The sequence below is a fragment of a genome, unplaced genomic scaffold (genome assembly GCF_019419815.1).
Source record: "Pyrus x bretschneideri cultivar Hongxiangsu unplaced genomic scaffold, Pyrus_bretschneideri_v1 Contig17, whole genome shotgun sequence".
In the NCBI taxonomy this organism is placed as follows: domain Eukaryota; kingdom Viridiplantae; phylum Streptophyta; class Magnoliopsida; order Rosales; family Rosaceae; genus Pyrus; species Pyrus x bretschneideri.
Window position 1 is genome coordinate 3130516 of NW_025999468.1, and position 26896 is coordinate 3157411.

General features: G+C 38.3%; 5 protein-coding genes and 1 long non-coding RNA gene across 8 annotated transcripts; 4 read left to right on the plus strand and 2 right to left on the minus strand.

The window, feature by feature from the left end:
* Window positions 1-425: 425 nt before the first annotated feature.
* On the plus strand, window positions 426-5520 carry LOC125475935 (oligopeptide transporter 3-like). 2 transcript variants are annotated; one of them, XM_048581407.1, is made up of 7 exons: window positions 427-637; window positions 2044-2701; window positions 2795-2892; window positions 3317-3886; window positions 3998-4253; window positions 4418-4600; window positions 4684-5520. In XM_048581407.1, the coding sequence occupies exons 2-7, from the start codon at window positions 2204-2206 to the stop codon at window positions 5296-5298; spliced, it is 2220 nt and encodes a 739-aa protein (XP_048437364.1). In that variant the 5' UTR covers window positions 427-637; window positions 2044-2203; the 3' UTR covers window positions 5299-5520. The 2 variants fall into 2 exon arrangements, with proteins under 2 accessions (XP_048437363.1, XP_048437364.1); XM_048581406.1 differs by having other exon boundaries at window positions 426-2701.
* Window positions 5521-9029: 3509 nt separating this feature from the next.
* Window positions 9030-9803, minus strand: LOC125475938. Its single transcript, XR_007257286.1, has 2 exons — window positions 9443-9803; window positions 9030-9371 (listed from the first exon to the last, which is right to left on the minus strand). It is a non-coding gene; the product is annotated as an uncharacterized LOC125475938 (long non-coding RNA).
* On the plus strand, window positions 9796-10897 carry LOC125475936. The gene is made up of 2 exons (XM_048581408.1): window positions 9796-10123; window positions 10453-10897. Exons 1-2 carry the CDS (start codon window positions 9839-9841, stop codon window positions 10843-10845), a joined length of 678 nt encoding a protein of 225 aa, XP_048437365.1. The 5' UTR covers window positions 9796-9838; the 3' UTR covers window positions 10846-10897.
* Window positions 10866-15008, minus strand: LOC125475937 (bet1-like protein At4g14600). 2 transcript variants are annotated; one of them, XM_048581410.1, is made up of 5 exons: window positions 14845-15008; window positions 13983-14131; window positions 13786-13909; window positions 11753-11809; window positions 10866-11390 (listed from the first exon to the last, which is right to left on the minus strand). In XM_048581410.1, the coding sequence occupies exons 2-5, from the start codon at window positions 14018-14020 to the stop codon at window positions 11232-11234; spliced, it is 378 nt and encodes a 125-aa protein (XP_048437367.1). In that variant the 5' UTR covers window positions 14021-14131; window positions 14845-15008; the 3' UTR covers window positions 10866-11231. The 2 variants fall into 2 exon arrangements, with proteins under 2 accessions (XP_048437367.1, XP_048437366.1); XM_048581409.1 differs by having other exon boundaries at window positions 13983-14140.
* Window positions 15009-17263: 2255 nt separating this feature from the next.
* LOC125475939 (esterase AGAP003155-like) lies at window positions 17264-19921 on the plus strand. The gene is made up of 5 exons (XM_048581412.1): window positions 17264-17761; window positions 17874-17972; window positions 18327-18368; window positions 18473-18602; window positions 19545-19921. The coding sequence occupies exons 1-5, from the start codon at window positions 17279-17281 to the stop codon at window positions 19721-19723; spliced, it is 933 nt and encodes a 310-aa protein (XP_048437369.1). The 5' UTR covers window positions 17264-17278; the 3' UTR covers window positions 19724-19921.
* Window positions 19922-20436: 515 nt separating this feature from the next.
* LOC125475940 (pyridoxine/pyridoxamine 5'-phosphate oxidase 1, chloroplastic-like) lies at window positions 20437-25873 on the plus strand. The gene is made up of 14 exons (XM_048581413.1): window positions 20437-20640; window positions 20717-20914; window positions 21024-21062; window positions 21401-21568; window positions 21704-21809; window positions 22635-22798; window positions 22947-23189; window positions 23291-23379; window positions 23605-23655; window positions 23768-23858; window positions 24086-24190; window positions 24829-24899; window positions 25120-25215; window positions 25611-25873. Exons 1-14 carry the CDS (start codon window positions 20497-20499, stop codon window positions 25675-25677), a joined length of 1632 nt encoding a protein of 543 aa, XP_048437370.1. The 5' UTR covers window positions 20437-20496; the 3' UTR covers window positions 25678-25873.
* Window positions 25874-26896: the final 1023 nt, after the last annotated feature.

A 26896-nucleotide genomic window follows, 5' to 3' on the forward strand; every position in this document is an offset into this window, starting at 1 on the left:
TAGTTTGTTAGACGCGTATCTTGTTTTGGATAACAACTCATGCCTAACGAATTTACTATTTTTGATCTAATAATAAGATGTTTGGATAACAGCTTATACGCAAGGAATTTACTATTTTTGATCTAATTATAAGGTGTCATATGAATAAAAAAACATACATATTATTGGTTTATTATTTGAATTGTATACCACTGAAATGACAATAACGATGAACTCGTTGAATGCCACTGCAACGGTGACGATGAACTCGTTCGATATAGTTGCTTTCATAATAAATGGATCACATGTACACGGACAAGATTTGTCCTAGTCGTTGGCTTTTTCTTTCCTCTCTCTGCTTTGCAGCTCAGCAGACCAATAATGTAGCTTTTATCTTTTTGCAAGAATTTCTACAAATACTATTGAAGTCTCTCTTTCCTGGAAACCACTTAGCTTTCCGTTCACATCACACTTGAATTCCTCGCTTTTGCTCGGAAAAACAAAGACTCTCACACAAGATATATATTCACACACACACACACACACACACACACACACACACATATATATATATAATTGGAATAAGAAGCTCAAGCATTCAAGGTTTCTCTCATATTCTTTCTTCTACCATTTCCTTCAGATTATTCTCTATTACCAGGTACGGACTAGAGGAGCAACGCTATTGTTTTTTTTTTATTTACATTTTTTTGATCACTTGGTTTTCTTACGATATCAAAACTTTGATTCAGTTTATGTTCATTTTGTATATTGTAACTTGGTGGTTCGGACTGGTGGATTATAATAAGACCTGTGTTTAATGAGCTTAATCAAAGTTTGAAATTTGGCTTGTGTTTTTATCATAAAACCCCATCAAACTGATTGAGCTTACAACAGCAACCAAGTCATATTGTACTAAGTGAGGTTGGCTGTATGAGTTCTATCACTTATTGCTTTGGTTAGACAATGGATTTCGAAACGAAGAATAATAGTTTTGCAGTTTCATATATTTTGTTGGTAATATTATGTAATCTATTATTTGTAATTGATGATTAAGCAATGTGTAAATCTTCGCTCTGTTTCTTTATTTTATTTTATTTTTTTTGTATTTTATTTTTTTCTCTTTCTATATAACTTGTTAAAATTTGATGTTTGTTCTGATGGAACTGGATCTTTTGACTCTAAGAAATATCAAGGGTAACATTTTGGTTGCCCAAACCGGTTTGGAAGATTTGTTTTCGGCTAAATGTATTCGGGTTTTCGTAGGATCTTCACACCATATGGTACCGTGTTTGTGTATTTGTACATGTTCACCTCTTTGTGGTGTCTAAAGAGTAAGTCAAAGTGGATCGTCCTTTTATAAAGTTTTAGATCATGGCCAGGGAATTGTTCTATTTATAAAATTTAGACTATGGCAGAGGTATTGTCCTATTATAAAACTGACTATGACACGGGCATCAACTATACATATAAATGAAATTGTACCAAGTATTATAAAGGTTGTTGGTTGTATGACCTGGGTATAATATGTGCATTAGTTCATTTGGGTTATGATCAGGTTATAGTGGGTTGATAAATCAGGTTGGGCATGGACAGACAACGGATCAATCCAACCCAATCCAATATATGACCGAGTTAAAGTTGGGTTGGGTTGGACTGCATTATAACTATATAAAAAAACCCGCTTGTTAGAATTTAAATTCAAGTTGGACATAGACAAATTCGGATTGACCTACCCTCTAGTCCAAACAAGCAAGAAAAGATTGTTTTAGTAAATATGTATATTCCATAAATAAAAAAAGTAAATACGTATTTCCTATGAGACTACAGTAAATAGTTTCCTAAAACAGGTTACTACTGGTGCGTTGTGGCCATTGAGAAATAAAAAAACATTAGTGCTAATTGTGCAATAAGCGTGTTAATCGTGCAGCTCACGCACTTTAATCCTGCTATATATGGACTTTGAACGTGTAATGACCCTGTGAAATTACATTATTTATTAACGTGGCCATGGCATTAATCCTACTTGGCAATGCACCCTGAAATTAGTCGTCCACATTTTGCCAGTCGGGACCATAAGCACGAGCAAGGCACTCGCATTTGTGCGCAGAGCCGCTCGACGGCAGTAATTGCCACATGCGCACTAAATTTGTACAGTTTTGTGCGTTTAAAAGCTGGCCGCCGCCACCACTTCTGTCACTGTCTGTTTTTGAAGAACCTAGTCGTCATGGATCCCGAGAAAATTGCTCATGGGACTTTGTCGGAACAAGAAGAAGAAGTTTGCCCAACCGCTATAGAAGAGGTGGCGTTGGTGGTGCCGGAAACTGACGACCCAACCCTACCGGTGATGACATTCCGGGCGGTTTTCCTCGGCATATCGACATGCACTCTATTGATCGTTCTCAACACATTCTTCTCATTCCGTACGCAGCCGCTGACCATTGCCCCCATCTTAATGCAAATCATCATTTTACCCTTGGGAAAGTTGATGGCTTCCACTCTCCCGACGCGGGAGTACAACCTCCCCCTCCTGAATTGGAAGTTCACCCTGAATCCTGGGCCGTTCAACATGAAGGAGCACGTAATCGCCACCATCTTCGCCAACTGCGGGTTTTCTCCCGGTGGAGGTGACGCCTATCCTATCGGAGCCATTACTGCTATGAAATTGTATTACAAGCAGAGCGTGACTTTTCTTTGCGCCCTCTTCATGGAATTAACCATAAAGGTTGTCTTCTGTGTGTGTATTTTTGTGCGTGCGTAAATATTACAAGGGTTTTCATCTATCTTAATTTCTGGATTTTCTCGATTTTAATTGCAGATATTGGGATATGGGTGGGCCGGAATACTTAGGAAGTACCTGGTTGACCCTATGGAGATGTGGTGGCCTTCCAACCTCGCTCAGGTTTCTCTGTTCAGGTATTTTGCTTTTAGTTCAGTTTAAGGTTTCCCATGTTGAGATTCTTGAAAATACATAAAAGTAATATATAGAAAATTTTATTCCAACCCATATTACGCATCTTTACATTTAATTCAGATTTTAATTGATTTTACTTTCTATGATATATACGTTGACGTTGAAAAAAAATGATATATATACATTGACATTTTTTGGTTAAAAAAATACACTCATGAAATTAGTCAAAACAATTCCAAACAAAAAGACAACAAATAACATTTCACTGCTCACTAGACTTTGTTTATCTAATTTTTTTTGTTCTTCTACGAATAAGTACATTTATTTTCCAACCAAATGGAGTGATTAATTCCGTCATAACGTATAATATGCTAACTATAATTATGGATTTTATGATTTTCTAAAATTGTTTGTTTGGTGTTCCAGAGCACTGCATGAAAAGGACCACGGATCCAAAGGCCTTACACGGATGAAGTTTTTCCTCATAGCCTTGGCAGCGAGCTTCACCTATTACGCACTCCCTGGTTATCTGTTCCGGATATTGACATTCTTCTCTTGGGTGTGTTGGGCTTGGCCGCACAATGTCACGGCTCAACAGATCGGCTCAGGTTACCATGGACTCGGAGTTGGCACCTTCTCCTTTGACTGGGCTGGGATTTCAGCTTATCACGGCAGCCCCCTCGTTGCACCTTGGTCTTCCATTCTCAACACTGGCATCGGATTTGTCTTGTTCATCTATGTCATTGTCCCTATTTGTTATTGGAGGTTTAACACATTCAATGCTAGAAAATTCCCCATATTTTCCAATGATCTCTTCACCTCCAGTGGACAAAAATATGATACTGAACGGGTACTAACACCCCAGTATGATCTTAACATTGATGCCTACAACAGTTATGGCAAGCTCTATCTTAGCCCTCTTTTCGCTTTATCCCTCGGAATAGGATTTGCAAGATTCACAGCAACCCTTAGTCATGTGGCACTGTTTCATGGCGGGTACATACTTTCAATTTTACATAGCAATGACACTTAAAATTTGAACCTACAAATTGAAAACGAGGAGTAAGTTACATGCTGACAAAGTGACCATTGATTTTCTTTTCCTAGTGCTGTGTTAGCACGAAGCAGATCAGCGATGAAGAATGTGAAAGTGGATATCCATGAAAAACTGATGAAACGTTACAAAAAAGTACCTCAGTGGTGGTTCCTCGTTTTGTTTATAGTGAGTGTTCCATTGTCCCTATTAACGGCTTTTATATGGAAAGACGTTGTGCAGCTGCCTTGGTGGGGGATGCTATTTGGCTTTGCCTTGTCTTTCATTATCACCCTCCCAATTGGTGTCATTCTAGCAACCACCAACCAAGTATGTAGTTTTCTATCTTCTCGATGGTTCTTTCATCTCCATTTGGTACTTGTGAGAGGGTGCACAACAATTTATTTACAAAACAATATCATGCATCGTGACGTTTGCATGTCTAAATTAATTTTACATCATATTTAAAATTCTTATGGCTTTTTTCTGTGCAGCAACCTGGATTTGACATCATATTTCAATTCATTATGGGGTATATGCTACCAGGAAAACCCATTGCAAACATAGTTTTCAAATTCTATGGACGAATCACCACCGTCCAAGCTCTATCTTTCTTAGCTGACCTTAAACTTGGGCATTACATGAAGATTCCACCTCGCTCCATGTTCATAGCTCAGGTTAGTTCACATTTTATCTATTATGTTAAACAAGGTCTTTTTCCAGTGTAGTAAAACTAAACTAATGCATGCGAATTCTCCAGCTAGTGGGAACTCTGGTTGCCGGTACTGTCAACCTTGCAGTTGCATGGTGGATGATGGAAGGTATCAAGAACATATGCGACATTGAAGGGCTTAATCCTAACAGCCCATGGACTTGCCCGAAACACAAATTCACCTTTAGTGTTTCTATTCTATGGGGCCTTATTGGACCAAGGCGACTATTTGGACCTGGAGGATTGTACAGAAACTTGTTATGGTTATTTCTTGTTGGAGCTATTTTGCCAGTTCCCATTTGGATATTGACCAAAAGATTCCCAGAAAAGAAGTGGATTTCATTGATAAATATCCCAGTCATTACTTATGGTTGTGCTGGGATGCCGCCAGCTACTCCCACTAATATAGCAAGTTGGCTTGTCACTGGAACCATCTTCAACTATTTCGTGTTCAGATATCGTAAACGCTGGTGGCAAAAGTACAATTATATTCTATCTGCAGCATTGGATGCTGGCACAGCTTTCATGGGTATCCTAATCTTTTTTGCCTTTGAGAATCGACACAAAAGTATTGACTGGTGGGGCTCTGAACTTGACCACTGTCCTCTTGCAACATGCCCTACTGCACCTGGTATTGTGGTTAAAGGATGTCCAGTTATTTGAAAATATAGCTAGTTTTGTATCATGTTTATGTTTCTGTTGTCTGTTAAGTTAGTAGTAGTAAAATATGATCATTTCTTTATTTAGGTATAATTTGGCAACTGTTAGCCTTTCCAATGTGTTGGTTTTGTCTATTGAGATTATGATTTGTTTATCACAACTAAATTTTAGTGTATTGCTTATCATCTCTTCTATAACATATTAAAAAATCACCATTATCCGATCTATGTTGTGACTTCAATTTAAGTAATTGATGTACAGTGGGGCTGCTCTTCTCGGCCAACCTCAATATGTTGGCAAAAACATAAAATTCTATTGCTCAGATGAAAAACTATTCTTCATGCGAGTTATTCATAGCCCTAATTTCGCTCCAACATTTTTTTCTTGGAATTAGAAGTGTACAACGGGTTGTGCTGGTCTGTACAGTATATGAGCACTGCTCATAAAGTAGGTGTTTGGGCTTATATTTGACACCAGGCTTTGTAACGATGGAGGCCCAAAAATACAAAGGCAAAGAAAAGACTGGGCTCGGATAAGTCGATAGGCCTGAGAGGGATTGGAAGTCATTTCAGCAAGGCATAGGCCACATGCCTATGTTTGAAGTGATGGGCAACAAAGGGCACCTCACCATTAGCAAAAAGCAGTTTTCAAGGGTATGGATGAATAAATAAGTGATGACTCACTGCCCTCCGAAAGCCATTAGCTAAAAGCAAAGCTTGGACAGTCAGGCCAAATTATTTATAAAAGTAGAGAGGGACACCAAAGACAAGGACACTCAACCAATCAATCAAAAGACATCCAAGCTTTGCTCTTAGACAAGTTCGTACCCAAAAAGTTGCATTTTGTCCAAATTTCCCCTTTAGTTGTAGATTCCTCATAGAAAGCCCTATTTGTCAAGTTTAGAAGCTTTTCTACCTTCTCCTGGTGTTGTAGTATCGATTCACTCTTGTAAAACCTATTTACTTTTCATTCCCCAATGACTACAACCTTTGTAAAACACAAAGAGAAGTGGTTGCAAGAAGTTGAACCTTGCCTGACAAGGTTATATTTGCTTGAGTCTCTTTTGTTTGTACTTACATATAGTAGATATGTTGTTTAATGCATTTTCCATCATGTTTTAAATTATTTTTGACTATTTCTCCACTCAAAAGTCTCGTTTGTAATCAAATTTGGATAAGTTAATGAACCTGTTTTCATTAAAGCAAACTTTGATTAAGGAAATAGTTGGAAGAGCCTTGAACTCCCTCCATTTTGGACATACAATATCATGACTAAAAGTCCTTGTTTACAAGGCAAGAAAAGAACCTTATACAGACTTAACCAATCTATGACAATCCATTAATAAACAAGAAGTCTAAGTAACTTGTGGTGCAAGTACTCAACTTAATTTACACTTGTACAACAATCTGTTATACAAAGATAACAGTGGCACGCTCAGATCTATGTTAGCTTTGATTGTGGCTCAAGGCCTAAATAAAAGCCCTACAAAGGCACCTTTCAAACTAACGGTAAACTTGTATTGCAGCATACCTTGCTCGACAGGCAAGAAAGAGCAAAAGCCCCGGAAAGCTGTGCGAGGGACCAGATCCAAGATCTAGCCCAAAGAGTAAGCCAAGCACGAAATGATGCAAATTGTAATAATAATGCAAACCAAAGTGCAATGTTGTAATCCCTTGACAAGTTATCCCGTATTTTAAGCTTTTGTAATTAAAGGCAGCCCTTATGCACATATTTTAGCCTTGTATCATTGTAACCGGCAAAGATAACTGAAAGAGTTTGAACCAATGTCCATATTGTCCAATGTCGTTAAAACATCAATCAGTCAAAAAACTTTTTTTTTTTTTAACAAGCAACGATAACATGGTATTTTATTAATCAACACAAACAATTACAAGAGTGTCATTGGGTACATAGCTCTATTGACTAATAAATTGATCTGGAGTGAATTTGCACAAACAGACAAATAAGAGTAAATCCCTAGTAAACTACCACAAGCACAAACACATAATCGCCAAGCGCACAAGTGCCACCAGTACAGATTTGTCACAATAAACGATAGATGCAACAGAGAAATATGGGCAACCACAATGGTCATCGCTGAATAGTGAGGCCACATATAGAATGAGACCACATCAAGTCATCGTTGATAGATGAGACTACATAACGCATTGCACAAAGGCGAAGACCAATCCAGCTAAAACAACAACGCCACCACGGTGCACGTAAGGCTAGTGAAACATAACTACACTACTCCAATAAGGGATTCGTTTGTCAACTCTTCATAATAGGGGATGAGGCACTTAGGCCAAGGCCACCTAATTGTTCATTGGACAATGAGGTACTGGCATCCACATTAAACACCATAAAAGCTAGCTACAATAGGCAGCGAAGCCGCCAGGTCTGAGACATACAAGCCGAGTTGCCAGATCTAAGTGTATATGTCAATGCAGCCGCCACAAGAACCAGGTGAGAAAGGTGGCACCACCATAGGAACGAGTTGGCGAAGGTGGATTCAACCCACCTGCAGCATGAATCCAACCCCACACCAAGATAAACGAGCTCCAAATCAAAAAAATCTTGAAAGGGCATGGCCCGGATCAGGGTATAAGGCATAAATTCATGGAAGCTGCTCACAAAATGGTGGAAGAGAAGCACGAGAGGGGAGATGAGGTAGGTAAAAGCCGGGAATAAGTGGTCGGCGTGAGGCTAAGAGGGAAGAAAGTTATGTATGGCGAGAGGAAAAAAGGTTAAGATAGCGAAGAAGGGAAAATACGAAGGGAGGAAAGGCTATGAGGAGAAAGGGAGAAGCTGCCATTGGGAACCAGCCATAGCTAGAGGCCGACGATGATGGAGGTAGCCGGCTAGGGTTTTGTTAAGATAGAGCTTTAGGATAGAGAAAGGAGAGAGAGATTTTTTTATGGGTGCCTTTGAGCTTTTTTCAGTCAATAAACTAGAAACATCAAGGTGGGTAAGCATTTTATAGGTCATAACTATTGCTTTGAAATCTTCATTTATAGACTCACTATTGGAGGATAAAATAATATACAGTTAATATATGGGAGATTCCACCCCTAATATCACCAAGACATTTGGTGATAAAATCCAACACCTAGTAATAGTTAATCAAATAAGACAATATCAGTGATGTTGGTGATGTACCATGATGGGCCTAAAAAAGTTTATCATGATATTATAGTAGGTTATTCTCTCAACATGTTCTGGCCCGACTTATTTAGCTTGAATCTGCTTCCTTAAGTTGGGTTTTCATAAAGATATGCTAGCTCCAACTTAAGGTATTGAATGAGGCTTTCGAAAATATTAGCGTTGGCTCTAGTGATTGAAAATACTGACAGACTAAGCTCTCAAAAAGATTGGTGTTAGATTCGATATAATAACTTGACCAATTCCCTGTGTGGGAATCCGTTTCCCTTATAATCCTATGTGAGGTCACTCATGAGGAGCGTGTTGGAGAATAGGATCCCACATCAGCCATATGTCAAAATATATAATTAATACACAGGCAATTCTACCACTAACATCATCAAAACCTTTTGTGATAAAACCCAACTAATATAAGTTGGAACAATTTCAACGATCTAATTGATGTTAGTGGTTGACCATGTTAAGCCTGAGACAATTTATCAACTCACAAGAAGTTTCGGGCAGTTCTTTGACTCAACCATTAAGTACAACCACATGATTGTATGCATCTCCACCATTGGCCCCAAATAATATAATGGTAATCATTTGTTGCTTGTCTTTCTATTTAAATATAAATCAACACCAAAATCTCAATCTCTAGATCCAATTGTTATTTAACTCCTCTAAATGTGCCCCTTTCTGGTCATTCGCTTTGAACACAAGAAAAGAAACCATGGAAGTGGAAAGCAAGCCCAAGCTATTAAACAAAAAGAAGAGCGTTTCTCACTCAACCGTTCTCATCGCCATTTGCATCTCTTCACTCTTTCTGATTCTTATCCTATATCTTGCACAACCCTCTCCTTCCTTCTCACCCGCCTTGAAACTCCGAAACTCGGTTAAATTTCTTCCTCTCAAAGACACAAGGTTTGCCAACACTGCAATGAAGGGAAACACTTGGTTTATGAGTTCCTTGAGCGACACATATGAAGAAAATGAATCCGAATACCTTTATTTCCCTTCGGAGGCGTCCAACGGAAGGCTATTGTGCATCAAAGGGAATGACATAAGCGACGGCACTAGAAACTCATATGCCTTGGCATATCCTGAAGGCCTACCAAACTCCACCACATTCTTGAAGGGTCTCGCGTTCGTGTCCGACACATTCTATGACTACGGAAACTTGTGGCACGGGTTAATGGCCATGATGCCTTTTGTCGGTTGGTCTATGAAAAACGGATGCGCAAAGCCGGCAAGGTTGGTGCTTTTCCATTGGGGAGAGCTTAGAGTTAGAGAGAACATGGGGCTGTGGATTCAGAACGTGATGCAAGCGAATTTCGGGCAAGTTCCGGTTGAAGAATTCAAGAAAGGAGAAGGACCTTATTGCTTCGAGAAGGCGGTTGTGATGAGGCATAATGTTGGGAAAATGGGGAAGCAGAAGAAGCTTCAAGTGTCTGACTTGTTGAGATGTAAAGCAAGACAGTATTGTGGCATTAACCCTAATGGCAGAGGCAGAGAGGTCAATCTGAGAGGGGAGCCAAGCATAACGTTGACCTTGCTAATGAGGAATGGATCAAGATCGTTCAAGAATCCGACGGCTGTGATTAATGTGTTCTCAAGGGAGTGTGCAATGGTGGATGGGTGCACATTAGAGGTGGTTCAGTCTGAAGATCTAAACTTCTGTGATCAGGTTTGCTTCCTTTTTTTTCTTTTTTTCTTTTCTTTATTCTGAAGAGCCGAAGTTCTAGGGTTAAACGTGTTTCGTTGGCAAGAATTAGGTGAACTTAGATGGGATAGATGACAGCTATTTCAAGATTAGGTTTGACTAAGATTACGTGTTGTAATTACATATACTGTTATAAGTGAGAATTCTATATTTCAAGTTAGAAGAGTGTTAGCGTCAACCAGTCGTGTAAGTGCATGACATGTTAAGAGAGCGACATTCGCCCATTTCCAATTCCACGCACTTCCTAGTCAAACTTTGTGGCTTAACGTACCAAACTTGGTGTTCTTGAACAGGTTAGACTGATGACAAACACCGATATCCTTGCATCCCCACATGGAGCGCAGCTAACAAACATGCTCTTCATGGATAGAAACAGTAGCGTAATGGAGTTCTTCCCCAAAGGATGGCTGGAGCTTGCAGGGGTAGGTCAGTATGCTCATCACTGGATGGCCGACCTGTCCGGTATGAAGTACCGGGGTGCTTGGTGGGATCCCTATGCCGAAAAAGAATGCCCGGACCCTAAAAAAGAACTGGAATGCTTTCTGTTTTACAAAGATGGGAAAGTCGGTCACAATGAAACCTTCTTTGCAGACTGGGCAAGAAATGTCCTCGAACAAGTACGAACAAGCAAGCTAAAACAAGACATTGAGAGTCCGCAGAGAAATTCAAATGTTTGCCAATGCTAGCTGGCTGAATCAGACAAATATTTACCAACAAACAAGCCGAAAGATTTCACTATTTTGTAACCATATAATCTGTAACAAACTTTTGACGAGAAGAATCGCATCGTTTCATTCTCCACACAAAAATTGAATATGGTATAGAGAGACCAAGATAAAAAACAAATGCCACATACTGCTTACATGATTAGTGGGGTTGTTGCACAATGACGCTCTAAGCACAATCCTTTGAGAAACTCGAACCAAGATTGTTAAGATGTTCAACTTGTTTAGTGAACATGAACACGACGATAGCTTTACAATGAAACAAGTATTTGTGTTGTCGATGAAACCTCTTTTAGCCTTAAAACACAGATGTCTGTAAGGCATGAAGTATCCGAAGTATCTGATCTTCATCTGAACAGTTTGGACCAAAAGTATACCACAAAGAAACAAAGTAGTCCAAAAGCCACTACGTGGACAACATGGTTTGATCCACTCCGGACGATGCTTCTGTTCAATCTCCTGACATTGTTCTTCAACCCTGCTTGACCTTTCAACAACGTCATATGCTGTAACAAAAGAGACAAAGATATGTTTCAGAAAGCTGTGCACGTACCACCCATCATACTGCCATTAGATTTCGTTATTATTCAGAAATTTTCTATCCATCCTCTAACTATAGATTTTCAAAGGTATGGATAGGGTCTTGTATGGGGGAAAAAGGGTTTTTCTCTTTTAAATTTTTAGTTGGTGTGACTTTGCATTTTCCTCGGCCATCTTTTTTAATTTGAAGAATCATGTAGCACTTTAAGCAGTGTATGATGTATAACCAGTGTAGATTGTAGTAGTAATCCATCTTATCCATCATCCCCCTGCAATTCAAAATAAAGTGAAATATGCAAGCAACAATGTCTAGAGTATGATGGCATACCAGCTGATCCAGAAATTCATTCTGGAATTTAGCTTCCGTACCAATAACTTGAGCTACCTGCGCCAAGATAAGAGAACATTTCTTTATTCTACGTAGATTTCTATTGCAATCGAACTGCTGAAATCAATTTTACAAGTCATGATGCACCACAATTAGGCTATAAGATGAATTATGAAACAAACAAATGTACAGAGGCCAAACATGAAGGCATTCGAATTTATGCAAAACTCATTTAGTTTAATCAGATGCCGATATTGAACAGGCTTCAACCACTAAATTAGATATCTATAACCAAGCAAAGAAGTAGATTACAAGCCCACCCCGCATGAAAACCATCCTCTCAAAATCAAAAAAGAGGACACAATACTATACACAATAGATACTTTAACAAGGTTCCTTAAATACTTCTATAATAATTTTAAGGCTGTCACAAATCTAACACCGGTCGCTGAAACCATAGACCAGATTCCAGATTGAGAAAAGGAATGCACTGCACTGAAGCCCTCCTCAGAGTAGAGGAATTATGTAATAAGCAATGTATTAAAAGCGTGAGGCGTGGACGAGGCGTCGGAGGCGAAGCCCGGCCTAGGCGTGAGGGTGAGGCGTGAGGTGAAGCCTTATAGGATTAAATTTTTTATATATATATGTTTTATATATTATACATATAAGTGTATAAAAAATAATACTATGTAAAATAAACATCCATTCTCAATTTTATCATTCAAATCCATAGTCATTCAAAAGATAATATCATCTAAATTCATCATTCAAAGGTAATATCATCCAAATTTAAAATTGGAAACCTTACTATAATTCTGAAACGAAAAGACCTATATCCCATTTTCCATTAAATAGGCAACCTCATTTGTCAGTTTCATCTCCTCTCCCTCATTAGACAACTTTCCAAACAAGTCCCGACTCGGGTCCCACATTCCAATATCAAACCCACATTAAATAGGTATCCTTCTCCCATCCCCTTGAGCCTTTAGCCTCCTCCCTCCTCTCTGTTTTTCTGCTTTCCCCAGAAAAGTTTATCGCCCAGATTTATTTCCTACTCCAGAAAAGCTTCCCCAGTCCACTGCTCCAGATTTATATCGCACCCAGCCCTATCCCAGAATGCTCCACAGTTCACACCAGTTAAAAAAATAAAAAAAAAAAAAAATCAAAAAATCAAATCCCTAACTTTTTCAGAATTTCAGAAACCTTAACCTTCAAAATTGGGGATTTGTGGGCTTGCTGACGGTGGCAGGGTGATGACGGCGGCGTGGCGACTGGGAAAGGACGATCGACTGGGGTGACAGTGGCTGTGTGTTCTGGCACACGGGAGAAGTGGGTGAAGAAGGCAGACGATCGAAGGTATGGTGGAATGTGGATTAAAAGTGGAATCTAGACTAAAAACCCTTACCCAAACGGCGTCATTTTGGATTGGGGTGGTTTTTTTTCTTTTTTAAAAAAAAGGGCAGACAAGGCGCCTGGGACGCCTTGAGACGCGCCTCCACCGCCTCGGCGTCTCTGGCGAAGCCTTTCGCCCACTCCAGTAAAACAGAGGCATTAGCCTTAGCGCCCAGCCTCAAAGGCGCCCTAGGCACGCCCCAAGGCTAGTTTTTTAAAACATTGATTCCAAATAAGTAAAAAAATCAATAACCAGGTCATTGGATCTACCATATCATAGCTATCATTCAGCAAGCACCAATTAATTTATGACCATGATAACAGGTGCAATGCAAGTGAATAATTACGACTAAAAATCCAAATGAGAAACATATGGCCCAACATTACATCCTTCAGCTAATAGCAACAAAGACTGAAAGTAAGAGCCAAACCGTGGTAAAAGGTTAAGTGCAAGTATTTAAATTCAGACCTGTCCTGGACCATTAGGAAAGATACATGAATCTGTTCCACATAGCAGGAATGCCAATATATAACAATGACGGGACCAAACCAATATATATTAACATTACCAAGGTGTACCAACATGAATTCAAATGCCCAAACAAAATACTCAAAAGTAAAAAGAAATTTGGAGTGCGTACATTTCTCAATCTTCTCACTTGGTTGTGGAGGCCGTTGATGTCTTCATCCAAGTCAGCATGCATTGGATCAATCCTCAATTGGATTTCGTCCATGTTAGCCGCTGGTCTTGGGTTAAGACCCTCCCTGAAGAATCATCATTAATACATTTACACTGAACAAATTCAGAAAAAATAGAAAACCTGTGTGAAATTAATACCTTGATCTGTAGGGGGCAGCATTTCCATAGCCTGCCATTAGAAACCCTAGAGTTTGTGTTTGGTGAGCTCGAGTAAGCAATCGTCTTTTATTTCAAATTCAATGGGTAAATATGTTTTCTTGATGATTGCCCACTGTTAGATTTTGAGTCTTCAATATCTGACACACAAGGATTTTTGTTATAAACCATAATTTTAGGAAGATGGACTGCCTCAAAATACATGTTACTTTCATCTTTAAGAGATTTATAATACGCCAAAAAAAGAATTTCCCCAAAATCTCTCTGATAATATCATGAACAATGAAGCTTCAACTACAAAATTGTAGATAAAATTCAAGAAGTATTTAAGTGTACATAAAAACCATGATGTGCATAGATCACAAGGTCCAGGTCAACCGGAATCCAGCCCGGAGTTTGCACCTAAATTCCATCATTAGAATTAATCTTTAAACAGGGTACCAATTTAAATTACCCAATAACAAAACCATTAGGTTAACAGGGAAGTCACATAATTTCCTATATAACATAATGATAATTTGACTGAACCAGAAAACCCCCAATTTGGATGACTGAACCCAATACCTCCACAACCAAATCTCCCATCGGAAACCCTAATCAGACTTATTACCCAAACAAAGGCTGATCAAAACCCCCAAAAAACTAGAGCTCTGTTTCAATCAAATCTCCCCCCCCCCGCCCCCAAAAAACAATTCCTAACCAAAATTACCACCGAAATTGCAACATAATTTGTAACTAATCACAAATGAAATTCAAATTGGGAAACTGGCAAAGGAATCTGATGGAGAAAGAAAAATAACATAATTTACAGAAGAAACGAAATAAAAGAGGCGAATGGCAGTACCTTCGTCGGCGATTAGACACGCCGGCGGCGAATGATGACAGCAAAGAGGTTCCTGGACAAGTTGGAGAGAAAAGGAGGAGCCAGAGAAATGGAAAAATCGGCAACCTCGCGTCGGACCAAGTATAGAAGCTGCTATTTCGAGGAACGAGTCTCGAAACCATTTGGGTGTTTCCATTTTTTTTTTTTATATTGGTAATAGCATTTTGAATAGGATTTGGATCCTCTCCAAATGGTCCGAATCCTCTTGACCAGATAACAAGGATCGTTTGATTTTGATCCAACGGTTACAAATAGAGAATTCTTTTAAAAGTTATAATAATTGTAGATGTTGAATCAAAATCTAATAGTCCATGTTATCTGCTCAAGAGAGGATCCAAATCCTTTCGAATTGAATAGTGTTTTGCTGCTTACGCATGTCTACAAATCACAACGTGACATGTGATTTAAATAATTAATTGGTGGCTTTGAAGTTCAAATAATTCATGAAATTGGCATAATTATTTACTTTAATCCTTAAATTTTGAAATTAATAGGAGTGGTCTCTGAGTTTGTTATCCTTTAATCATTTTGATCATTCATGAAAATCTCCATTAAATAAGGATAAAATAACAAAAAATACGTTAAACTTTTGTCAAATCATAGTTGATGATGGACAAACTTAGAGACCACTTATCAATTTCAAACTCAGGAACCAAAATGAAGAATTACCAATTTGATCGTTTGGCTAAAAAACCTTAACTGAAACAATAGTCTACAAATAGACCATAACAGATTAAAAGGACCTTAAAATACACTACATATCGTGGCAAAGACATGAACAAGGTTTGTAAAGATTTAACATGTGAATTCCCCAATATCGATTGTTGTGGTTCTAAACCTAGTGTTTGGGCTAATACGGCTGAGACTGACACGACCTTGTTGACCGACCGTGGTTTGCTAGATGGCTATTTTGAAGCCAACTTGGAACCTTTTTTGGTCCAACTTGTGGAGCCAACACGGTGCATTTTCTTGTCCAGATTTTGGAGGCAAACAAGCATGGCGTCTTTGTGGTCTCTCTTTCAGAGCCATCTTTGTGGTCCATCTCTTTTAGAGTCATCTTTGTAGACGTAAGCAGATGTAGACAGGAACTTGGGTGGTCTCAGGACCTTCCGGAGTTTGGAAAAAACGCTTGTGAGGATATTCTGGGAACCCTTTCATCGTTTGGAGAGGTTGGAAGTTATTGACTGCAGGAGATTTGTTTAAAGGTTCATTCCTGGAGCAGTTTTAGCCTAACTAAAATTTTGGTATATCCATGGAGGAGGCGTGCAGCGGCATAATCGGTTGAAACCTTTTTTATTTTTCTCAATACCTCGTTGTTGCTTGCTTTTACTAATGTTAAATGAAACTAGTGTTTTGGATGTTGGGGTTCTTCAAACCACATGGAATCATTTACTCTATCAAATTTAAAAGGATTAATCCCACTAAGCTCACCTTTTTTTTATTGGGAGTTTTAACGAAAAACCCGCAGTACTCTTCACTTTAACGAAAAATCATATTTTTACACTAAAAAGTCAATCCTGGTAATATTCACTTTACCCTTTATTTTGTCCTTATCGTTAAAACTCAAAATTTTCAAACTCTTTTCATTAATTTTTCTTTTTTTATTATTTTTTATTTACATAACTTGAACGTTATAGCCAAAAATTCAGAAAGTGCTCTTTTTTTTTTTTTTTTTTTTTTTGTCAAAAAGAAAGAACTCTTTTTATTCTATGTGGAATATAGAAAGCTTTCAACCCTTATAAATAAAAACTAATACAGGCAGAGGCTGTCATGCATTATAAACTTGCACACTTCAAGTCCCAACCCTAACCTCAAAGGGTTGTTTGGTGTTCCAAATTGGAAGACGAGCTCTAATATTTTGTCATTGTCTAGGGTTGTTTGGTGTTCCAAGAATATAATGTTGAAGAAAGTTGAGATTTCACCATAAAATTAATTGGCTAAATGAAAAGTGGCCAATCTCGTATAAGCACATGCAAGATCCTTTCTTTCCCAGATATGAGATTCATTTTCAAGCCTATCACGTGAACAACATAAATTGGATGACATGAATCACGTGTGATCCTTAAGTTTCACGCATGGGATAACTTGCTTTGATATCATGAAGAAAGTTGAGGTTCCACCATAAAATTAATTGGCAATATGGAGAGTAGCACAATCTTTCATAAGCACATGCAGTGTTCTTCCTCGATGGATCATTTGACGGGATTGCCAACATTGGACAACTATAGGGGTCAAATTGTAAAAATAAATTTTATTAAATGGGTACTTTAATAGAAATCCAACCAAATGTTAAGGACCAATTTATAATTTAAATCGATCCATTTTTTCAATGGCGCGCACATGGAGAGAAGAACACACGCGGGGTCAAAGCTTGCGTTCTCAAATTTCCCTGACGATGACGTCATCCCTCGCCTCAAACACCGTTATTCACATTGAACGAGGGAGAGCCCCACACGACGTCGTCAAGGCCAAACTCGCCCTCAAACCTGGACCTGTTAAATCCAACCAAATTCCACACGCGTTCCATCGCTCCTCCCACACTACCGGAGCTCCCGAGAAGAAGAAGAACAACCTCGTCGACCGATCGGAATATTCTTATTCTCCTTATTATCTCCGAAAAACAGGAGAAAAAGAGAACATGGGAAGCCAAGGAAGCGAAGGAGGCGGCGGCGGGTGTTCGAGGAAACCCAGGTTTCTGTGCCTCCATGGGTTCCGAACGAACGGAGAAATCATGAGGAAACAAGTGGGAAAGTGGCCGGAATCGGTGCTGGAGAATTTCGACATGGTTTATCTCGATGCGCCCTTTCCGGCCCAAGGTAAATCCGAAGTTGAAGGCATTTTCGATCCTCCTTATTACGAGTGGTTCCAATTCAACAAGGTAAAAAAACAAAAACAAAAACAAAAACAAAACCAAATCCCAGATTCTTGTTCTTGCTTTTTGGGTTTTTTTTTTTTTACTTTTTTGTGGACTGTATTTTTTTTTTCCACAGGAATTTACAGAGTACACAAACTTTGATAAGTGTCTGGAATACATAGAGGATTACATGATTAAACAGGGACCGTTCGATGGCCTTGTTGGTTTTTCCCAGGTATTTATTTCACCTTACCACTTTAATCCTCTGAACGGTCACAAAAATTTGTAACTATTGTAGTGAAATCTGAGATGTCATTTTCGTTTCGGAAATCCCATGAAATGGAGGTTTGCTTTACTTTTTGTTCCTTATGTGTTAGTAACACGTAGCATAACTAACGTTCTGCATTCTCGTTCTTTGTGAGTAAATATAACATTTTTTCGTGTTTTAATCAAAAGCAAAACGTTTTTAGCTGTTTGAGTTATAAGTCGCTTATAATTTACAATAATTTACTACAGAATATTTTTAACCACCTGATCTATAAGCAATTATAATTTCTTTTATCTTTTAATATGGTTTTGATGAATACAGGGAGCAATAATATCGGCGGGGCTGCCGGGGCTGCAAGCGAAGGTACAGAGAAAAGAGCAGATATTTCAAGTGTTTAGTATAATTTAATTTAATGAAATGAAAGGTGACGATGGAATTGAAGTGCGGTCGTTTCGGTTTGCTTGCAGGGTGTGGCATTGACCAAAGTTCCCAAAATTAAATTCTTGATAATAATTGGAGGAGCAAAATTCAAGTCACAGGCAGTGGCTGACGATGCTTATTCCTCTTCCATTCAGTGCCCCTCCCTTCACTTTTTAGGTATTTTTCGTTTCCCTTCTTTGGTCAATTTCCAAATGCACAAAATAACTTTGTTAGGTGCACAATCAATCGACGATTCAAAGTTGTTCAAGTCTTTTGGTTCAACGAGTTTTATATTGTAGGACATTAAGTATAGGTTTTTTAGTCAAAATGGTTCCTGAAATTGACCTAACGTCTTATTTTGGTCCCTAACAACGAAAATCAATAAATGTGGTCCCTGATTTTGAACGTTAAACATCAATTAGTCATTCTATTATGATTTCGTCACACCCACACCAAGTCACCAACTGAGTTCTTAATCATATAGAACCGGGTAGGTGTGTGGATTTGGAGTTGGAACTATATTCATTTGTCAATTCTTATATGTTATAGGACTCACTTCAATTAACGATTAACAGTCGTTCAAGTGTGGGTGATTGTCAATTCTTACATGTCATAATTCTGATAATTTAGAGCTCGGTTGTTGACTTAGTGTTACGCGTATTTCCTCACCTAACAATTAGCATGCGCAATCTGCAAGCTGCAAACTGCAAGCCATATTATTGCAATCCTGGTCAAATTTGTATTGTTATTAAATGGATTTAAGCATTTGGTTGGTCGCATTTTCCGTTTCCATTGTTTAGTCAAACTGCAAAAGGAGTAGATCTTTGCTTAATTGGTTCTACATAGGAGGACAATGACTTGTTCTAATCAACGATACAAAATCATCTATTAGTGTTGACGGTCTACCTTCCAGTCGAGAGTTCCGCATTGTTAAACCTTCTTAATATGTAGAATCATCTACGGCCTTGAGATGTTCGTTCGTGGATTACATATTTCACGACTCATTTCAGTTAGCAGTTCAGAATCGTTGGTGTTGGAGTGACTTTAAATTCATATCCCAATTAGGCATGTTATGCATTGGACTTGATTATTTACCAGTGTGTTATGTATGTGTTGCAGGAGAGATGGACTTCTTGAAGCCGTACGGGCTTGAACTGTTGGAACACTGTGCAGATGCTTCGGTGATTCATCATCCGAAAGGCCACACTGTTCCGAGACTTGACGAAAAGGGTTTAGAGACGATGATGAGCTTCATTGACAAGATTCAGAAGATATTGGCAGAGAAAGACCAACACTAGCGGATACGTGTTCAATTTAAACGACGTCGTATTTATTTTTGTTGATATTATAATATTGGCGCGATTTAAAAGCCAATTTAGTTTCTAAATTGTGTCAAATGTTTTTAACAAGAAAAATTAGTAGAGAATTGTATTATGTTTTGTCTCTATAATTAAGTTTGAACTCAATATTCATACAGAACTCAATTGAGGCTACAATCGCTGATACACTACAATTTTAATTACAAACTTACCAGCAATATGACACAATTCTTTAGCGACGGATGACCGAAATCCAACCAACCTGAAAATTTTATGCTCACAAACACTAAACCTCGGAAGTTGTGGATGTACCACATGTTGAATCTCACATCGGTTGTAATAAAAAGATAAGTAATAGTTTAAATATCCTAATTCCACTTTAACGAACAGTGAGACATTTTATGATAAAACTTCATACCTGAAGTATTGTGCATCTGATGATTGACAAGTTGATGATGATATTGGTGCTGTTGAAAAAGGACATTCGGCCCGTCTCTAAAAAATGCACTACTAGTCTGATAAATGCTTGGCACATAGTTTATCTAGTGTTTTTTTTTTTACTGGAAGTGTATCATTAGCGACAGTAGTTCTTCACTGTGTCACGTTCGGTTGACACTAATGTGAACTTTGCCTGCTACCCGATCTTTGCCAATCGTCACAACCTCACACACAACTCGAAGAAGAAGAAGAAGAAGAAGAAGAGGCGAATCTGTGATGCAAAGAAAGCAAGCTCTGCTCGCAGTCGCAGACCAATGTGGTCATTGGCACGAAAAACCAGAAAAATGACACGTCTCCTCATCCTGACCCAATCACTCTCTTCTAATCCCATTCCCAAACCCACCATTTCCAACGCTTACACCTCTTTCCACATCCCTCCCTCCAGTCTCTCTACCTCTGTAAGCTTCTAACTCTCTCTGTCTCTCTCCAACCAGAAATTCAGTGAATTTATATGTTGTATCGTTAAATTTCCAGGCATTTCTTCAACCAGTTCGGAGCCCTGCAATTCGTGCGTTTTGTTCGAACCCCAGCGGTGCAGCGGGAGTTGGGTCAGTAATCGCAGCACCCAGCATGCAGAATCCGGAGGATATATCGTACCTGACGCAGCGTGAAGCTGCTGAGATCGATGAGGTTCTCATGGGTCCTCTCGGCTTCAGCGTCGACCAGTTAATGGTCAGCCACTCTTCTTTTTCCTTTTTTTTTTCGTAATTTTTGTACGATGGGTTCGGTTAATAGTGAATTGTTGACGATCTCATTTCTGGGTTTTTGTTCAATTTTGTAGGAATTGGCTGGTTTGAGCGTCGCCACTTCCATTGCAGAGGTAAATGCTTTTCTCTTTCTTTACAGTTTGCTATGTATTGTGTGACCAATTGAATGAACTAATTGTTTTCGGGTTTCGGATATTCGCATCCCACTTGTCTTCTTGTTTATTACAATTTTTTGATTGTTGCTGTTCTTGACGATGATCATGCACATGTACTACCAATTGAATTGAACTCATTTTTTTTCGGATATAAGTATCCCACTTGTTTTTTTTTATTTCATTGACTATTTCGTGATGCTTCTAGGTGTTAAAAATGTTCATTTAGTGGAGTGCTGAGGAACTGCAGTCGGGTTACATGATGGTTTATATTTGTTTCTATATATTTTATTTGACAGGTCTATAAACCGAGTGAGTATAACCGTGTCCTCGCAATTTGTGGCCCTGGAAACAACGGTGGTGATGGTCTTGTGGCTGCTCGTCACCTGCATCACTTTGGATATAAGCCGTCTGTTTGTTATCCAAGGCGTACTGCCAAGCCTCTTTATGCTGGTCTTGTTACACAAGTATGGAATACAACTTAAAGTTGAAAACTCTTGAATGCGGGGTTATATTATACATACATATATATGGGGGCTGTTGGATTTGTCTCATAATCATTATTTTGGAAGATGTTCTTATATGATGGCATAATTTTGCAGCTGGAATCACTCTCAGTCCCTTTCATCTCAGTGGAAGATCTGCCATTGGACTTGTCAAAGGACTTTGACATTATTGTAGATGCAATGTTTGGTTTCTCATTCCATGGTAATTATTACTTATTTCGTTCTGGGCAAATCGATTTTTCTGTAATTAGAAAGCATGCCAATACAAATTTGTTGACACAATCATTCTGATTCTCCTTCAATTGTTGTCCCAAGTATAAGAAACTGACATGGTAAGTCGGAAATAATTTACATCCTAAACATTCTAAACATATGAATAGTGGCACCTAAGATAACTTTGCTCTGCTGTCTGTCAAAGGAATGTCTGGGTTGTTATTTCTCTCATAAAGTGTCAACATCAAATTTGCTCAACTGGATAGGAAGACTTAACAGACCTCATCCGGTAGGATAAACTATACTATTCTATGGCCGTTCAGCTTGATGGCATCTCAGTTATGTTGCTATTGGATCATTATATTGGAATCAAACATAAGTACTTTTCTCCGACCAAGAACAAAACAGAAGAAAAGACTAGGTCTTTTCTATGAATTTATTGGTCATAGTCAATTCCCACTTCTTTAGTTCATTCATGTTCAAATCACATGTTGCCACAATTATGACAACTTTATAAGAATTCAGTGCAAAAGTTAGTTGTGGTATTCATGATGGGGTCCATTAAAATTTCTGAAAATGTTAGGATTAAATCTGACTGCTCAATTTTCTCAGATAAGTTATAGGCCTTCAACAAAATCTTAACCCAACAATTGATTTATCAGTCTTTTCTCCTTTTTATATGTGCAGGACCCTGACATCAAACCACTTAATAATTATCATCCTGATTAGAGTTTCTTAACTTGTTGATGATTGTGGTTTATTTTTCGTTGGGTTATATGATATATCTAACTGCAATACTTTTGTAATACTTCAGGTTCCCCAAGGCCTCCTTTTGATAACCTGATCCAAAAGCTTGTTTGTGTAAATAAATATGACCAAACTTGCGAAAAGTCGTCTGTCATTGTTTCCATAGATATTCCATCTGGGTGGCATGTCGAAGGGGATGGTGGTGTTGAAGGCATTAAGCCTGACATGTTGGTATGTTGTAATAACTCTCAATGTAGTCTTGGCTACAAATAATTGCGCTTTGTGATTGGTTTTTTAAATTTACATCTATTTATATGTACATGTGTATTTCTTTATATACAATAAGCCATCCTGTTGATGCAAACTTGCTACTTTCCAGGTTTCTCTGACTGCTCCAAAGTTGTGTGCGAAGAAATTTTTTGGTCCACACCATTTTCTGGGTGGTAGATTTGTCCCACCATCTATTGCCGATAAATATAAGCTTCGCCTTCCACCATATCCAGGCACTTCTATGTGTGTCCGTATTGGAAGGCCTCCACAAGTTGATATATCAGCTCTAAGAGAGAACTATATTTCTCCTGAGTTTCTTGAGGAACAGGTGGAGGCTGACCCCTTTGATCAGGTACAGATTCAATGTCCAAGTCTAGCTGGTTTCAATTATGTCAAATTTAGTTGGAAAAGGTGTCCCTCATTTTTTACAGTAAGCCTTTAATTATTTTACAGTTCCGCAAATGGTTCGACGATGTAGTGGCTGCTGGTTTGAGGGAACCAAATGCTATGGCATTGTCAACGGCTGCCAAGAACGGAAAAATGTGATATCTGTTTCCTTTGTTACTAACTTACTATGTATCTTTTATCAACAGTAACTTATGTTTCATATGTTATTACATGTTGGACATGGCTATTTTATTGCTTTCATCATAGGTTCTTAAGTTTCGTTCTTTGCATTTTTCTTTTTGGATATTAAAATGATTTTTCTCATACATGTATTATAACCTGTTAATAGTTTACTCAACATAAATTAGTTTCTTCTACAGCTCGTCACGAATGGTATTGCTCAAAGGATTTGATAAGAACGGTTTTGTCTGGTTAGTATCCGACTGTTATTATTGAGGCTGTACACATATCAACAAGGAAGATATGATGTTATTAATGAAAATGCTTATAATATTCTCAATTCAATGGTATTAATTTGTACAGGTACACAAACTATGAAAGTCGAAAGGCACATGAATTGTCTGAAAATCCTCATGCATCTCTTCTTTTCTACTGGGATAGTCTTAATCGGCAGGTAAATTTTTTTTTTTTTTTTCACTTTGAGGCTAATGCTTTTAGAATTAGCCTATAGTGCTTGTGTGCCTAGGTTAACCTACTTTTTTTTGGCCGTACATTGGTTTGTACTTGGTGGCTTCCTAATAAATATTTTAGCTTCTGACATCAGAAAAACTGGATGGGGGCTTCTGTTTTGATGATCTTCATGTATGAAGATCGTCTCATAACATCATCTTTGGTTTATAGGTAAGAGTAGAAGGGTCTGTGCAGAAAGTTTCTGATGAGGAATCTGATCAATACTTCCATAGCCGTCCTCGAGGCAGTCAGATTGGAGCAATAGTTAGCAAGCAGGTTTGTTTCACCTCTATCTTCTCTTATATTTAATGAATTCACTACCCTTGATAGGACACACGTTCTTTCTCGATTGCCGCATAAATTTTGTATAGATTTTGAAGGCTCGCAAATTTTCCTCCAGAATCAGTGGAAGTTATATGTAATAAAGTTTAAACTGATAATATGGGAAGTAATTTCCTTGCACCTATTGTCACCCCCTGCATACCCTGTATATTTCTGGTCTTTGGATTGAATAGATTAAGGGTGAGTCAAGGGACAAAAATAAACATGGGTGTGCATAAGGAGAAAAGGGGTGTGAGGAAATAATTTTTTGATAAGTAACTTCTTTCACTGAGACTCTTCTGTAGGTTGCTTTCCATTTTCCAATATAAATTTACCTATATTATCAACCCAAATTAGTGTAACTGTATGGCCAGTGGTAGATTAGTTGTTTGGTGGAATCTTAAACTGCGAGCTAGACTAAATTGTAAAATCACTTGAAAGGTAGAAAAAGGTTATGCAATTTATGGGAAGTAAAAGGTGAAAAATTTACAGTTTGATTATCATTTGTGCTACTATTCCATTTTCTTTCTCTATTTTACCGATAGTATAAATTTTCTCTAAGGAATTTAAATAATTGGTATATTCTTACCCAGAGCACTGTTGTTCCCGGAAGGCATGTTCTGTATGACCAATACAAAGAACTAGAAGAAAAGTTCTCTGATGGGTAAGTAATATGGATATCTAAGAGCTTTATGCAAATATTCACAGATAATTGTCCTTGCCCCAATCCCTATAACCATCTTATATGCCGCATGGATCATAGGTGCAGCTGTTTGCAATAAGTTTACAGTCTTCTCCGAACAACCTTAAAATAGATTGGAAACTAACTTGCATTCTATTTATGTACTCTGAAATTAGATTCCGCTTGTTTTTTCTTGGTGCAGAAGTTTAATTCCAAAACCTAAAAACTGGGGAGGATACAGACTTAAGCCAGAGATGTTTGAATTTTGGCAAGGCCAAAAATCTCGTTTGCATGACAGGTGGTTTCTATCCCCTTTATGATGGCTCGTTCTTCCATTTCTTTTGCTTGAGTGTCGACAGATAGCCTGTAACAAATGCATGGAGCAGATATGGGCTGAAAAAGGAAAAATTAAAAAAAAATTGGTTCTGGATCCTGGACACGTATAACTGTTTAGAAATCTGTACTATTTTCCTTCCACTGGCTTGGATATGAACTTTAGCTCAGATATAAGTTTGGTTGACGGATTGACTTGGTACTAGCAACTATTGGTTTTTGAGTCTGTTAATAAAAGAATTTTTCTTAGTTGTGTTTTGAACAATGATGTGATGGAATAAGAGTTAACTATATGGATGTGCAACTGAAAGGAACATAACATATTTTGCTCAAACGTCACAACGTATTTTTTCTTGATAGGTTACGATATTCTCCTGAAGAGATCAATGGACAACAAGTGTGGAAAATTGAGCGGTTGGCGCCCTGACAAGTACTTTCAGCATCTTCATCGTGAAGTTCCATCATTCAGGGTATTGTATACTACATAATTACTTGCCCTGTTAGTTCATTATTGTTCTCCTTATATTGGCAACCAACATAAATGTTTGGCACACGGTGCATAGCTTGTCAGTTGTCACGTACGATTGGAAATCCACATGCAATTGAATCTTTTTGCACTGCAATACTGTGCTCTAGTATACCACTTTTTTTAGTGAAATACATTTGTTACGGGTCAATATGGAAAGTGATGTCAAAATCTGTGATATAATGGCATTGCTTTGGCAGGCAGGCAGTGTCAAAACAACCACCCGAACATTTGCAATCTTTCCTTGTAATAATGAATATTATTGGAAGAAACAGCTGAGTTTATGTTCTTCAGATAAACCCTTTTGTGCTAGGGTCGTAGTATTCCCTATATCTCCCAGTCGTAGCTAAAGTTCATGTTTCCTCTCCTGATATTCTTTCGTCTAGCGCCTTATTCAAAGCACTACATGTAAATTCTGGATCAGTTTAAGCCCCAGCTCAACTTTTTGTTCCTGTTATATGAAAATTAAAAGGGCGATCGTGGGATGGGATGTAGGAAGGGTATCTAAGTTCTGAATGGTTGGTAGACCCTTGTTTTTCAGATAAGGAGGCTGAAGGGGAAAGAGTAGGTTCGAGCTTAAGTGTAGGGTAAATTGTCGCTGTCATTGGAATTACCGGAACTGTAAGCTGTCTTATGTAGCAAATTTGTAGGATAAGGCGAGCATGCGCAGCGACGGAAACTGTGAGAGAGTTTCAACTTTTCTATTGTCTCCTCACGAAGGTTTGTCGAGGTTTAGATGTGGTGGCCATCATTGAACACTACCACCCTTCCTTCGGGCCGCAGTCGTGTAGTAGGAGTTCGAAGTGTGACACTTTGTCACATGCAAAGATAGAAATTGCTTTTGTTAGTGGATCAAAAAGTTGCACTGTTTTCATAATTGGCTAACAAATTTTCGTTTGATATTTACAAGTAGACTTTGGCAACGGATCATGTTTGTCTTGTTTGTCTCTTTTTTTGTGTCATATCCGTTATCTTAGCATATTGAGTCGTGTCAAATCCATTATCTTAATGGGTTCTTAATAGTGACTCGATAACGGCTCGACTTGTTAACTAGTTGACCCAGAACTGGTTAACGGGTCATGCAAAATATTGTCATGCCTAATATCTAGACCTGGTAAAT

Excerpts from the sequence above, each read along its gene's own strand:
- LOC125475935 (XM_048581406.1), top strand. The coding sequence starts at position 2,009 with ATGCACCCTGAAATTAGTCGTCCACATTTTGCCAGTCGGGACCATAAG. Across the intron at positions 2,702-2,794 it reads TCATGGAATTAACCATAAAG|ATATTGGGATATGGGTGGGC; the intron begins GTTGTCTTCTGT and ends TTTTAATTGCAG. Across the intron at positions 4,601-4,683 it reads GCTCCATGTTCATAGCTCAG|CTAGTGGGAACTCTGGTTGC; the intron begins GTTAGTTCACAT and ends CGAATTCTCCAG.
- LOC125475936 (XM_048581408.1), top strand. The coding sequence starts at position 9,839 with ATGAGGCATAATGTTGGGAAAATGGGGAAGCAGAAGAAGCTTCAAGTG. Across the intron at positions 10,124-10,452 it reads ATCTAAACTTCTGTGATCAG|GTTAGACTGATGACAAACAC; the intron begins GTTTGCTTCCTT and ends GTTCTTGAACAG.
- LOC125475937 (XM_048581410.1), bottom strand. The coding sequence starts at position 14,020 with ATGGCAGGCTATGGAAATGCTGCCCCCTACAGATCAAG. Across the intron at positions 11,810-13,785 it reads AAGTGAGAAGATTGAGAAAT|GTAGCTCAAGTTATTGGTAC; the intron begins GTACGCACTCCA and ends ATCTTGGCGCAG. Across the intron at positions 11,391-11,752 it reads ATGAATTTCTGGATCAGCTG|CATATGACGTTGTTGAAAGG; the intron begins GTATGCCATCAT and ends CTTTTGTTACAG.
- LOC125475939 (XM_048581412.1), top strand. The coding sequence starts at position 17,279 with ATGACGTCATCCCTCGCCTCAAACACCGTTATTCACATTGAACGAGGG. Across the intron at positions 17,762-17,873 it reads AGTGGTTCCAATTCAACAAG|GAATTTACAGAGTACACAAA; the intron begins GTAAAAAAACAA and ends TTTTTTCCACAG. Across the intron at positions 18,603-19,544 it reads CCCCTCCCTTCACTTTTTAG|GAGAGATGGACTTCTTGAAG; the intron begins GTATTTTTCGTT and ends TATGTGTTGCAG.
- LOC125475940 (XM_048581413.1), top strand. The coding sequence starts at position 20,497 with ATGTGGTCATTGGCACGAAAAACCAGAAAAATGACACGTCTCCTCATC. Across the intron at positions 21,569-21,703 it reads ATGCTGGTCTTGTTACACAA|CTGGAATCACTCTCAGTCCC; the intron begins GTATGGAATACA and ends ATAATTTTGCAG. Across the intron at positions 21,810-22,634 it reads GTTTGGTTTCTCATTCCATG|GTTCCCCAAGGCCTCCTTTT; the intron begins GTAATTATTACT and ends GTAATACTTCAG.